The 14,856-nt window shown below is 46.4% G+C and overlaps 1 protein-coding gene across 1 annotated transcript in view; it reads left to right on the forward strand.

The window, feature by feature from the left end:
- LOC120837792 (serine/threonine-protein kinase Pink1, mitochondrial) overlaps nucleotides 1-14,856 on the forward strand; it is a 42,469-nt gene that overhangs the window by 8,368 nt on the left and 19,245 nt on the right. Inside the window, exons 4-5 of the mRNA XM_040207384.3 lie at nucleotides 5,030-5,209; nucleotides 8,161-8,461. Coding sequence (XP_040063318.1) covers nucleotides 5,030-5,209; nucleotides 8,161-8,461 — 481 coding nt within the window. The remainder of the gene's footprint in view (nucleotides 1-5,029; nucleotides 5,210-8,160; nucleotides 8,462-14,856) is intronic.

Raw genomic sequence — 14,856 nt, forward strand, 5'->3', positions numbered from 1 at the left:
GCAGAATTGTGACCGCCAGCCCCCCGGGGGGGGGGGGTTTATCACGCAGTAGTGATTGCACGAACACACTGTTTTACGAGACTCATCCAGTTCGAAACGGCCAGGGGCGAGCAGGAGGTTGAGGCTCAGAGAAACCTTGAAGCGACCTGGCAAACTAGCTCGCCACCCCTTGCACGCTGGTAGTAATCCGATCCGGTGAAGTTTATAATTGTACTGGAGGTTTATTTTCTGGGACGGAGGAATCGCCTCGCAAAAAGCACAAAAGCCGACACAACTCGAGGTCGAGGAGCGTTCTACCATACAAGTGGCGTCGGAAGAGGAAAAACGGGGGGAAAGAGGGTAGCGGGGGGGGGGGGGGGCTTCAGCCTTCTTCTCCCCCTTGCAGGTATTTCGGACTGTTAAAGAAAACAATACGGGGAAAGAGGGCGTGGTCGAGCTTATTTTAATCTGAAATTATTTATGCATATGTATAGCTACTGTCGCTCTTCACTGCATAAAAGGTTGCGTAGATGGTCATGGTTAGAAACTCGTTGTCAGAAGGCACTGCTCGTCACATGCTTAGTGGTTCGGAAGTTCAAAGCTGTCTTTTCGACCTAAACACCTGTGCCGATAGTAACAAAAAAAAAAAAAAAAAAAAAGAATGCAGGAATAAAAAGCAGGAGGAAAAAAAAACTATCAAGAATTCGTCGGAAGTGTTCTATTCTTGCATATTCAGAGGTTCAAAACTTCGAAACAAGTTTCTTTTACCAAAATGTGTACAGGCTAAAAGAAACACGTCCCAGGAACGTGAAGCGAAAAAAAAAAAAAAAGTTTTCTTTTAATGACGTGCTGAACTTGAACACTACTAGAAATCTTCTGCCATGAGTTAATTTATTCCTTAACGTGAAAAAACAATAAATATATTATTTTGTATTCTGCAGATGGCAATGATATGTACTGTCTGTGGTGTTAATTTAAATGCGATACCTCAAACAACTTACACGAAAATAAATATCAAGTTTAGGTCATAATTGCATGCAGATACATGTTTGGACATTTCTTCGAAACTCACGTTGAATAACAATAATCACATCTTAAGACGGCACTTACCTACGCTATACATAGATCATTCTTAAAAAAAAGTATAACATATCTACCATAAATAGCTCCGGCCGCAGCGTGCTTCAAATCTGGCACAAACGATAATCGTCAAAAACCCGTCGTCCGTCCTCGCCCCTTCGGGGATTTATTTCTTTAAACCTAAGCATGCCAGAACATTGAAATAAATGACATTGTCTTTCGTAAGGAACGCAGCACCGCGTGTAAAAGTTCTAGAAAAAAAAAATTACGAATGTACCCCACTACTTGAAATCAAATGAAACCGTCCGCCGGTCTTTCGAAGTTCGACGAACGTCGAACTTTTACCCTATAAGTTCGAAGTTCGTCGAACTTCTGACTTTTCAGAATTCGAAAGTTCGAAACTTTTCGAATTTTCTTGATAAATAAGGTCGAAAGTTCGAAATATATCGAATTTTTTGGTCAGTCAAGTTCGGAAGTTCGACAAGCATCGAACCTTGCAGCGCAATAAGTTCGAAAGCTCGAAAAAGATCGAATTTTTTAGCGTAATAAGTTCGACGGTTCGAAAAGCGTCGAACTTCTTAGCTTAACAAGTTCGAAAATTCGACCTCCGTCGAATTTTACGATATAGACAATTCGAAAAATCGAAATCTTTCGAACCTTTCGAACCGCTTGATTCGATCATCGAAACTTCAATTCGAAAAAAGTTCGCGGCATCCCTAGCCATCACTGAATTTGAAATTCGTGATCTTCATTTGAAGCGCAAGGGTCTCTGCTTCTCGCTTCAAAAGGTCACCGGACACCGGAACCCGCTTGGCTACTGTGACGTTTAGCTATGTGTGAAGGGCCTCCTCGAGCTTCGGGTGGCTGCCCTTGCTGACATTCTTCTGTCGAGATTTGGTCGACTTTTCTGCGGCCTTCTTTATCTTCGTCTTGTTTCGGATGTAATCGGAGACTGTTTGCTTAGAAATCTTGAATTCCTTTGCGACTTCCGCTTGGCTGCGGCCAGATTCCACTTCCCTGAAGATGGCAGCTTTCTTTTCAATTGTCACTGTGGAGTATCTCCCGCGTTTCGTTGGAGTCTTCGTCGGCGCCGTTGACGCAGTTGAAGATGCAGTTGGCGCCACTTGACACCGCTTGGGGGGAAACGGCAGAAGGCACGCGCACTTACAACGGCGGCGGATAACGTCGTCGCTCCCGGACGTTGGCGAACACGACACCACGACCCGACGACCCGACCGTGACTGCGACCGACTTCAACGCGCAGCATGAAACAAAATTGCGAAACGAAAGAGCACGGGCGGTGTGGGCGGCGCGGGCACGAAAAATACGACTGTAGCCTCAATCCAGTTTGTTTCGGTGTCGCATTGAATGCGAAGAACGCGGTGTTGAGGCTACATACAAAATAAAGATGGCGGCGCTTCGGTTCACAGTGAGAGTGGCTACAAAGGGAAGTGTAAAGTGCAAGTGGTGGCGGTTTGGCGGCCGCAAATCAGTCCGGAAAATCGAAGGACGAGTTGTCGGTTGTCCGGAACTTCAGTCACTGTTATACATTAACTCTATGGGGCGAGTGGCGGTTCCGTGAAAATGGTCAGAATAATCGGGCATGTCCGAAATTTCAGCGTCCGAAAAATAGGTCGGCGACTGTAGTCTCATCGTTGCGTTATGTGTTGTCGCTACCTCAATCTGTACTCTGAGCAAAAGGCTTATTCAGAAAGAAACTATGCCAACATGTTCCTTACACTGAAAACTGAACTGGTAGGTCAGCATATGTTGACATACCTGGATGCCGTGAGATAATATGGGAGGTACCATATTTTTTTAACTATAGTCCGCACACCGTGCATAGTTTGCACTTAGTGCCCAGTCCAAACGTAAAAATGATCATACACAGGATGCCTTGACAAATGCCTGCTGTATCATAGCTCACAAAAAAGCTTGTATCTTACATAAATCAACATTACTATACTCCATTATTCATAAAATCCTTTACGTCTTGTCGCAGTGAATGGTCTAGAAAAAAACTGTGGCTCCAATCCACGCTGTGAAGGTTGTTGGACAGCGAAGCTGTAAATGACACCCACAGCGATTACCAATTGCAACGTCACTTGAAAATTCAGACACGTGGCTGTACAAAGAGTGAAACCAGAGACAAGTGAAATGTACTTAACCACACCCTTTATTACTTCACAGCGACATTCATGACTACTTTATGGTCAGTGTTATACACACTGAGATTTTCAGTTCTCCCTGTAGAGTTATTCTTTGCTAAGCCGGTCTCCCTTTTGTATATGAAAGCGTGGTGACGTCACTACGTGATTTCTCTGCTGTTGGGTACTTTTCTACTCTGAGTAGTTTACGCAACCGTAATCTTTACCGGGAAACACGCGCGGAGAGAAGTAACGTGCTTCGCATTGTTCGCAGGCGTCGTTATCATCCATCATGCGGTTTGCACTTCATACAAGTGCTTCGAATGATGTCAACCCGTTTCGAAGCAGCTGCAAACCTAATATTTACCGGAACGCAAGGGAGGGTGTTCCTATTGTTCACATGCGCATTATCATCCATCATGTGGTTTTGATGCTTGTTTTGTGGTTTTCTTTATTGCAATGGATACTGAGCTGTATGCTGCATGCCTGATTTCAAAGGAGATATGCTGTATTGCCTTCAATTGTTCGCCAGGAGTTTTTTTTGCTTACAACGCCAGCGACGTGAAAAAATCATTGGCTGGTAGAGGTATACAGCTTTGCCGTAAAAAGAACAAATCCTTGTATAGTCTGCACCGGGTGAAATTTCAACTTATATATATGTATACCGTATTTACTCAAATAATAGCTACACTGTTTATGAAAACAAACCTGAGGGTTCGCTTTTCCGCGGAGCACGCGGATTGCCAATCACCGCGATCGAAAGTATGATTCCAGCGGTTTACAGGACAGAGATAACGTCTTCGCGCGAAGATACCATCTGTGAAGATTGCATTTTTATGGAGACTCGTGTTCTCGATCTAGTTATTCGCTATGTTATTTATGTGCAACACGATAATTGGCTGTATGTGTGCTCTGTGGTAAAGTAGACGCAAGGGCCTTGTTCATAAAAAGTGCAGCTATTACTCGAGTGAATACAATAGTCTGCGGGCTATAGTCTGCAAAATACGGTAATCGGAGGATCATTTAGTTGCTTTTCGAGTCGACTGTAAATGTATTCGAATGTATCGATTAAAGTGTAACTGTAGTTTTAGTTTGTTTTGTAACTGCATTTTCACACGAGCTTCATGAATTTTCAGTTAATCAATTTTCAGTTAATTACATTTTAAGAGTAACTTTTGCAGCTTCACATCTTTTTAATGTTGTCTTATGGTACACATTGTCCATCCTTGTTTACAGTAACTGTTGGAACAAAAGCAGTGGGGCATGTTTTTCGAACGCCCGGTTTCCAGCTCGTGTTCCACGCCTTCCACCGTGCTTTGGCCGCGCGCGTGCACTAGAGACGTCGAAAAGTCGTCAAAGGTAGGAAGCTCGCGCAGGAGGTGGGGCGAGCAAAGCTACTTCCTGCTGTTCTCAAGTTGTCATCGACTGTGCAGAGTGCAAGTTCGTCTGCTTCTTGTGCAGGGGTTGCACTGATGTCAGAACGCCAAGCTCCGATCAGCTTTAATGGAGGCATAGTGGGTATACTTCAATGCCCGCTGCCTTGAGGTCTACCCACTATCCTTCCAATCAAGGCCAATCAGTGCTCCGCGTTCTGACGACACCACAACCCTTGCTCAAGGAGCAGACGAACTTGCACTCCACATAGTCCCGACTTCTAATCACATTTTTGCCACACCGTTTTCTACGTCGGAACTTTGTGCAAAGCCATCTCGTTCCAAACCAGGTCTTCTTCCCACCTACTGGTTGCTGCTTCGAACATTTTCTGTGCGTCTCCACTTCCAAGTTGCCACGCTTCGTACGAGCCGTGCGCTTCTTACATGCAGGCGCCTTGGCGACGGAGTGAAGCTGCCCCCTCACCCCAACGTGGTGCAGATGCCCGTGGCCTTCGTAGACAAGATGCGCGCTTTGCCCCGGGCGACCGACCTCTGTCCCAGTGCCCTCCCGCCGAGCTTGCACCCGTACGGTTGCGGCCGCAATGCCACCCTCTACCTGGTGATGCGCAGGTAGGGCAGGAGTTTCCGCAACCTTTGTCGATGCACAAAAGGCAGGACGTGGTGGACAGGTGCAAAGATATTTGCACCTTCTCTTTTACCCACCTCGAAAAGCCACCCTCGAGGCTCTGAGTCAAAGGGCTGGCTTGGGGTTTTGAGTCCCGACTGAGGTGCCCGCAGTTTGATGGGTGTACTTTAACATTCTCTTTACGGTACCTGATTTGCCTCAAAATTGACCCAAACACACCAACAAACATTGTTGAACTAGAACCCAAATATTAGGCCAAAATAAAGTTTTTCCCCCAAAGTTATTGATTTTACTATTTTATTCCTCAACATGTGTATTTTTCTTCGAACAAAAATTTTTTTTTTTTGCAACAATGAAAATGTGACGCCAGCGTAGTGATGGAAGTGCTGTGCCATTTGCTTGAAATTGTGCCATGAATGAAAGGCTCCTAAAGGGCAACTCGGCTTCATTTTTGATATTTAGAAAGCTATGCAGCCCTCTTCAGAATCATATAGGAAGACCCCATGTCAAATATTACGGTATAATTCCGTCTATATATTAATTAAACTGGCCAGCAAACTTTCAAATGAGCCAAGTTGCCAAATTCTGCCAACTCTATTGTGCAGCGTGAGGCGCAATCGTCAGCGCAGTCAATGCGACGGAGTTGGAGCGGCCAACGTTGAACCACTACGTCAGAGGCATGACTACGTCATTCTCACCATTTGTTTGTTTTTACTTCTCTGAGCGAAATTGAACGATGACGTCATGAGTTTCTCCTCCCACTGTTGGCTCAACGGCATCCACGTGATGACCGTAACGCGGATGCGCTAGTTTGCGCTGCCCTGCACGCTTATCGGTCTGTTTCTCTGCTCCCCCTTTCCTCTTTCGTCTTCTTCCCTTCCCCTCTCCCCCGGGCCCGGGCCATCACCGCCCACGCCATGCGAAGCGACCTGCCCGCGTCGCATGTCCTGTACCTCGCCCCCACGAACGTCACAAGACCACGTGGTTCGACGTGACGTGTCCATGACTCTGACGACTAGAGACCAATGTTGCCTGACACAACCGAAGTTTCGGTTTCGGTATCAGCTGATGTTTAAATTAAGATTACACAAATAATATTCCACATTTCGCGAATCCGAAGACGTAGAGCTGTTTAGTAGTGCTTTGTGAAATGGAATCCCATGTAAGCCTAAATTTTTCGGAATGGAGTGGAGTCTCCCTTTAAAAGGCTACTGAAAAGAAATATATATATATTTTTTAAACAGTCTGGTTGGGACACTCGTTTCAAAAAACAAATTTTACGCAAAGAAAACCTTTTTTGCATAAAGCATTGTAGTGAATAAAGTTATCACTCATGGAGCAGGTACAAGTCTGGGGCTAGATAAGAGATGGAACAATCGCGCGGGGGCCTTACCGCAACTGCTAGCCTTGCGCCTGCTCCACGAGTGGTAACTTTAGTGCACTACTACGCTTCTCAAGCACTCAATGTCCTTCTGAAATTACTGATTTAGTGATTCTCGATGACACTCAGCAAGTTTCTAATTGGAGCCATATGTCTATTTTCATTAATTAAAAAGTTAGTGAATTTGAATTTATTAGCCTACTGATCGTTACGATTAGCCCCCTGTACTATGTCCCTCTGGCCGTATAACTCACCTGCACAAACCGCATAAGTGTAACTTTCACAGCGTTTTTTTAAACAAATCTGTTAAGTTAAAAAAAAAAGATTATTTGAGTACATATGCTAGCCAAAGTAGTTTGCGTGCAGTGATCAATTGAAAGAGCAGCAAACTTTTGCTCAACCCTGGTTCGAACGCCACTAAAGTGCAGTGTCACTTTTGATTTTAATAATATTTGTTGGTGGTTGTTTTCGCAGCTTATGAAATTACAACCTTGGGGGTACGTACGTATCTTTATTGATAAACGTTTTAGCGGTATGCTGATATTTGCCAGCATTTTACAGGAATGATATTTACCGACACCTAGTGTAAAAGAGGGAGGGAGAGGCTTTATTTCAACTGAAGTTTTGTGCAATGCTTCATTTTTCAAACATTTCTTTTTTTTAGGTAGCCCTTGTAAATGAGACTTACTCTTTGGCCTAAAAACCTTTTAAAAAGGTTCAGCATTTCTTTTTGTCCTATTTATTCCTATTACAAAAGATAATAAGTATTATGCCTCAGTATCAAAGAAAGACCCTCAATCATTATCAGATGGGAACTCGTTTAGCGATGCAGTCACATTTTTATTTTAAAGTAGCATGCTAACAGAGGTTGACGTCCTTTCCAAAAGCTCAGTGGCTGTTCCAAATCAATATTTTGCCTGCTACAATTCTGCTTCCATCTGTGCCGGCGGCGTGCATAGGTTTACTCTTTAGGTACTAGAAGTTTTTCTCAACCGATTACAAGAAGTTTGATGGCGTCAAGTGAACGCTTTGGAAGTTTGCTCTAGCACCCCCGTAGCAGCATGAAACAAATGCGCGGCATACTCTGTTTTATAGAATGGCCGCTCGACTTGCAGACCTGCCTGCCAGTGACGTGACGGGTCTGAAAAGCGGGTGTATATTCGAATGTTGGGTTTTAGCGTCGCATTCATGTGCCGATTTTGCAATATCTGTTCCGGATTTTGCAATACTATATAGCCTGCTGGAAAGAGTAAAGGCCAGGGACTCAGAAAACCTCATTAGTAGGGGTAGCTAAAAAAGTCACCGGCGCTGACTTTTTGCGCGGGAGACAGCGTGGCAGAAGTTAGCATAAGCATGCTGTGCTTTGGCATTCAATGTTGATGCGTTGTCGAAGGAAGGAGGCTCGCGCTGGAGGTGGGGCAATTGAAGCTCCTCCCTCGCGTCCTCCCTTTGTCCTTGACTATGGGCACATGTACAAGGCTCGCTGGAGTTCCCCTCTTGCGGGGCCTTCCTTCCTGCCGTCCCTGACGGCTGTTGCCCCGTGTACGCGTCCAGGTATGAGTGCAGCCTGGAGCAGTACCTGCGCCGGGAGGAGCCCCTGAGCAGCCACGTGCGCCTGAGCCTGCTGTGCCAGCTTCTGGAGGGCGTGGCGCACCTGTGCCAGCACGGGGTGGCCCACCGGGACCTCAAGGCCAACAACCTGCTCCTGGACCTGTCCGAGGGCCCCGAGAGCCCCCGGCTGGCCATTGCGGACTTTGGCTGCTGCCTGGCACAGGGGCCCCCGTACCACCTGTGTCTGCCCTTCCCCACCGCCGAGGTGTGCAGGGGTGGCAACGCCTTGCTCATGGCACCCGAGGTGAGAGGGCGTCTCTTTGACCTCTCCCTCCTCCAGGTTTTGAGGATCTTTGAATGACAGCCAAGGAAGCCATTTCTTCCTATATTCCATTTTGTGCCTAGCGTACGACGCCACAAAAGCTTCCGGTGCGAGTGCGCGGCTTCGCCTTGTTTCTCGTTTGCACGAGGTCACTTGCAAATCGTGTTATATGGAGACAGGCTCGCGCCATCAGCTTTGATGGCGTTGAAGACCGAGTATGGAAACACATACTATACTTTTTTTAACCTTAAGATCGACCACGGCCGACACGAAGTCATCCTAGTTTATTTGCAGCACCCCTTAGCCAAAGTGATAATAAAACTGTTTCAGGTCCTTCTAACCGACAGTTGGTTGCTACGTCAGCAACTTATTGTTTCATTTTGCTACTACATACAGGTAGTCTGCCGTGTGACACTGAGCGTAATACAAGCATCTGGAATGCTCTGTGCTGTGTGCTCTGCGGGAAAGTAGACGCAAAAGCAGCTTTCGAGAGTTCGGTGACCATTCCCATCCCCTCGGCATTTCTGCGGGAGTACCGCATGAGTTTCGAGGGGCTCCGTCAATTGTCTGGTTTCAGAACAGAACGCCGCATGCATTTGGGATGTGGCAGAAAACAGGAGCGAAGATGACATATTGTGGCGTATGGAAAAGTGTCGACAAGGGTAAAATTATGAATAGAGGTTTAATCGGTCAACTTGTGCCAGAAACCAAAGAAAGAAAGAGCGTTGATAAAACAGCAGCAAGCGGTGAGGTGTCGGCACTACAGCTACTAGTGCGGGACTCTCCGAGTGTCTGACTCAGCAAGGCTACACTAGCCTCCTTTTTATTACCTTTGGTGTCTCGAACATTTGACCTCGAATGTTTGAGGTTGACTCAGCAAGGCCATGTTGGCCTCCTTTTTTCTTACACTCAGTATCTCGACCTAGAGTGTTCAAGTGTCTGACATTTTGGGCAAGAATAAAAATACAGTATAGACCACTTATAACGTAACCGCTTATAGTGCAGGACCGGGTATAACGCATTTTTTTTAAACCACCGGTTCACCTTTCATAGAACTCCATGTAATTACATACCGCTTAAAATGCAGGCGCGCGAAAAGAAATACCGGTTATAGTGCGGTTTTTGGCACAGCCCGCCGACTGCGCCGCCGACCGGAGCAGCGAGCTCGCGCGAGCCACAAGCTGCACTCGCGGGGCAAGGAGGTTGCTCGAAAACGCGGGGAGAAGCGAAGAGAGAGGCTTCGGTTGCCATAGCGACGGAGAGACGCACGCACGAGTCGTTCACGTGCGTGCATCCCTCCGCCGCGTTGGAAACAAAGAAACAAACAACCGCAACGACAGACCAATCGCAGGTCGAGGAGAAGTGTTTGCGCGCGTTGCATGCCGGTCGCGCGCCGGCTGCTTCTATTCCGCAAACATGGCGTCGGTTGTGGTCGTCGTCGTAGACGGCGTTCTGCGTAAAAGCGCTATCCTTGACTTTGAATTTTCGTTGTGTGTCGCTATGATAACCCAGCACGTACTAGAAGGGAAGATCCACCTACTCGTGCGGCGATGTCGTGGCGGCGCTCTCAAGACGGCAAAAACGCCCGTGTCGTCGTGTTTGTTTACTTCGACTACAGTGGTGATTTCTAAGCATTTGTGTCCTCGAACATCGCCCGGATTTCTTATTTGGCGCATTTCATGCGTGTGCCAAAGTTCAAGGTATTACTGGCGCGTACCGTATGAAGGATGCGAATTTTCACGCGTTTTCATCTCCGGAGAAAAGTGATTAGGGTTAGCAATCCTGAAGGCTCGCAACGTCCGTCCGCAACCCCCGACGCCGTTAAAAGGCTGCTCATTTCTTTCAAAATGTGTGACACACTTGAGACAGAACTGTACTAGTCTGGTGAAATAAAGACTTTCCTCAAACTAAGCTTTATTTTTCAACTAACATAAAATAAATTCTTTTACAAAGGTAAGTTGTTTCATGGCATGTATTTTGGCCTGAAAAACTGATGTTTTGGTTATAGTGCGGTACCGCTTATAGTGCGGATTTTCGCGACTCCTGAGACATACGTTATATGCGGTCTACACTGTAATGGTAATCTTCTGAAACTATGGAGGAGCTTTCTCTCCCTTAATGCCTGCATGGTCTGTATCTTAACGCATTTATTCAGAGTGAGCAGGTCGAGTCTATCCAATAATGAAACCCGAGTTTTGCTCAGTTTAAGGGGTCGCTTTAGATAAACAAAGTTTTTGAGGTCAAGGTGAAGCGAAGAAAGCCAATATTTATTGTCTTTTTTGTCGTGTGGTCGAGCCAAGACAGAGCAGTCCCACTTGAGAAAGTCGTCAGAAATGGCAGTAAGTATCGTTGCATCTCTCCAAATAAAGTGGAGTACAGTCGCCGACCGACTTTTTGGACGCCAATAATTCGGACGTGTTCAATATTTCGGGCTTAAAGGAGGAACCGTAACCTACCTGATAGAAATAGTGGATATTCGTGACCGATGGTTCGGACAGCTTAAAGTCAGAAGGTTATATTTTTCAGACAAAAGCGTTGCAAGCGATCAGCGGGAAGCACCACCAAGAAGCCGCCATTTTAGATTCAATGTTGGCTGCATGTGTATTGGCTTGGTTTGGCAGAGCTTACTGCTAAGGCCTATTGCTAGGTGACGCTGTGCTACGCTGTTATCATTATCATTGTTACCATTTCGCTTTGTTCATTTGCCATTCTGCTGTCATGGACTTGCGCCCCTCATCTGGTCTCGGTGAATCATGTCTTCGGACTGCGCTGGCTTGAATGTCATGGCCCCATCTGTTCTTCCACTGCTGCAAAGTGTTGCTAAAAAGTGCGGAAAGTACTCGACCGTAACACTAGAAAAGAAGGCAGTGATTCTCAAGCTCATAGAAAGTGGCTGTACGCAAATGGAGGTGTAACCTGAAGCAAGGCACTATTGATGGCTTTTAGAGCGCAGCTCTTAGGTGCTCGTTCCCGTGTTGTGCACATTGTTATCGTTGTCGTCGCAACCAGAGAAAGAGGGGAGGGTACGAAGGAGGAGGGGAGAGCACAAAAGAGGAGGAGGGGAGGATAATGAGGAGGAGGAGGACACGGAAGAGGAGAGGAAAGTGGTCCATATTTGTACATATATATATATATATATATATTTCTCAAATTCTTTAGCTTGGTATATCGCAGAATCAGAATACTTCAAGAACTGCACTCTAATTTCGCTTTACAAAGATTTGTAAACGTCTCATTTTTTTTTTTTACTTCTCTCTTATTCAGACATTTCTCCGGTTAATGCGAAGTCCGAAAAATCAGTCGGCACTGTATGCTAATAACAGCTGCAAAGATGCTTGCTTCAACAAACGCGATCCTCGTCAGTGCCTTACCTGTCCCTGCCATACTCTGCTTTACCATAACTGTTGTGCGAATATTCAAATTTTTGAATAGTAGTTTTGAAGGATACAATATTTGATAGTGGCTTCGAGATGAACTGCAATATTCATATTTTTTTAGGTGTTTATTGCAGCAGGTTAGCCGCAATGATTGCGCTTCTTACCGAGCACCGGTGCACTGCGGGGAAGCAACACCCACGGAACTCGCTTCTGCAGGTTTTGCTTCTCTGCAGTGCACTGGTGCTTAATAAGCAGCACACTCAATGGGGCTAACCCACCACAGAGCCGTGCATACAGAGAGGTTCTTCAATGGGAGGCGCAGGCAGACCCAAGGCGTACACCTGACGCAGAAAGTGGGCTTGGCATGCTCTCTTGACCAACCAGAAGCCTAAAAGAACCCCCTAGTGGTGGTAGCAAGAAACTGTTTTAATCAAAGGCATATGTTCGTATATAGCTTTAATAAGAGCATAAGAGTGAAGTGTGGTAACCCTTCATGGTTGAAAATACGGTGGACATGATGTTTCGATCATGACCATGCACAAGATGTAAGAAACGAATGCGCCGCTTGAACTCTGTTTTGCTCGGACAGAGTGTGACCGCTGGGACGGCAGATTCCCGGCCCTCGGCGCATGGCGTACAGTTTATGTCGATCGTTCCGCTAGTCGCACTCTTCCACCATAAAGAAACGCACTTATCAAGTTTGTTTCTCGTGACCACCGCCAGGGTATTATTTCCGGCTTCTGGTTGGCCCCATTGTAATTTCTGAAGACGCCCTTGAACACGCCCAGCCTGCTTTCGGCCGTTGGTTGAAAGTGGGCTGGGCGTGTTCAAGGGCGTCTTCAGAAATTACAATGGGGCCAACCGGAAGCCGGAAATAATACCCTGGCGGTGGTCGCGAGAAACAAACTTGATAAGTGCGTCGAAGTCACTCTGTTGATGTCCAATGAATGACTAACGGATAATCCAACGAATGGCCAAATTCTCTACATATACGGCTCTGACCCACCATAATCAACACTTTGAAAGGTATAAATATTGCAACCGCAGACTTAGGTGGAAAGCTGATTTCCTTAGTGGGATGATGCACGTGTGCGTGGTATACTGTATTCACATGATTGTAAGTCGACCCCCCCCCCGCATTGCACATCAACGAAAAAAATAAAAAAAAAATCTTTAGGGGTACATTTTACGGCGAACACGTGAGAATGGCAGAGAATCTCTTTCAAAAGCCCAGCCTCCAGCACGCGATCGATGCCTTCTGGCGTGCTTTGGGTGCGCATGCATGCATGAGGCGCGTGAGATGCTTAGGCGTTATCGAAACTAGGAAGCTCACGCTAGAGGCAGGACAGCTGAAACTGCTCCTTGTCATTCTCACGCTGTCTGCGACTAGAGACTACGATGCATCTGCACTGGTGATGTTAGTCCCGTCTTTATCACTACTACGTTCTCGAGGCACGTAGTCGGCATCGTCCAACGAAATCTCGTGCTTTGCAAATGACAGCCTCAACCGGATCTTCCGCGCTTGCTCGGTGACCGTATTCCACACCACAAGTAGGGACCGATTGCTCACTTCTGTGGCATACATTGCAAGCCTGACCCCTCACTCCAGAAGGCACCTCACCTATTCAGACTTTGGTCCGCGGAAGCCTCGTTTGGCGTCGCAGTTAAGATCCTGCACCAGACTCCACTGGAGCACCGCCCGCTCCAATGGGTCGAACTTGCATCCAGTAGTGCAGTTGTTGGTTGCTTCTGGATGTAGAATGGCCATAAATGAGCACTTAAAACCTAAACTGCCCGGATCACACATGTCAATACAGAAAATCATAGTTGGCACTCCAGCATGATCTTGACCCTCAATCAAACGACGTGCAACCGTGAATTGTGCGAAAAACTGCGAAAAGAAGCCGCAGGGAGTGAGGCGTGAGGCTGTTCCAGCGGCCGTTCTGGAGTGGCTCTAACAAGAAGTGCCGCAACCCCCGGGAGTCAGGCGTGCCGTGCGCTGTTTACCGTCATGCGTTCGAGCTAATTTGCAAATTGCTATCAATAATACTTGTTCGTACAAAAAAGAAAAAAAGAAAAGAACTTGTAACTGAGCACACAGAATAGTGCAATGCAACAGGTACAGCCGGCTGAACTCGTAACAAATCGAGGCGTTCTTGATATCGCATTTGTTTTGTTTTTTTTGGTGGTGGGAATGCTTTAATTCGATTATAAGTCGACCCTCCCCCCCCCCCCAACTTCAGATTTTTAGAAATTGAAAAATGGGTCGACCTACGTTTGTGTAACTACGGTATTTAAAAAGAAACAGAAACTTCATGGCTCTGGATACAGTCGAACCCCGCTTCAACGAACGTCGCTTTAACGAAATTTCCAGTTCAACGAACATTTTTCGGTTCCTTGTCAACGGTTCATAGGAGTCAATGCACAAAAATTCTCCCTAAAGCATAGAGAGTTTCTTGTGCCGTGCCGCTTTAACGAAAGTTCACAGAGCAATTCGAAGTTCGAGAGTTTAATTTTCCATACGAAAAACAAACCTCCGAGCACTTTGGTGCATTTCGGCAGATAAAATGCGTCTAGGGTACTAAAGTTTAACCCTTTGCGGTCATGTGTCGGACCAGGTCCAACATCGGAGAAACGCGCTTCTGGTCAGGTGTCGGGCGTCTCCCGACACGTGTTTCCGTGTCCTTTTAAACATGCTCCTTCGCTCTTTTTGCTGGATTGGTGGCGCCATCTCTTGGAAAACACTTCAATCACATCACTCTTGAAAGGGTTCGAGTTTCTTCTCATAGAGGGGCAGGACTAGTCATAAAGAAAAAAACAAGAGACATGTTTCATGTCGTATGTTTTTTTTTTTGCGCTACGGAGGAGCGCACAAGTTTCAACTTCGCTCGCACGATGGTTACAGCCACGTTACAGCCACGCTCGTTTTATGTAACTCTGCATGATATAATTGAAAGTGACGACGATTTCAGTGAAGAGGCCGACTATATCCCTCCATCA

Source organism: Ixodes scapularis, unplaced genomic scaffold (assembly GCF_016920785.2).
Source record: "Ixodes scapularis isolate PalLabHiFi unplaced genomic scaffold, ASM1692078v2 PGA_scaffold1__304_contigs__length_218370807, whole genome shotgun sequence".
In the NCBI taxonomy this organism is placed as follows: Eukaryota; Metazoa; Arthropoda; class Arachnida; order Ixodida; family Ixodidae; genus Ixodes; species Ixodes scapularis.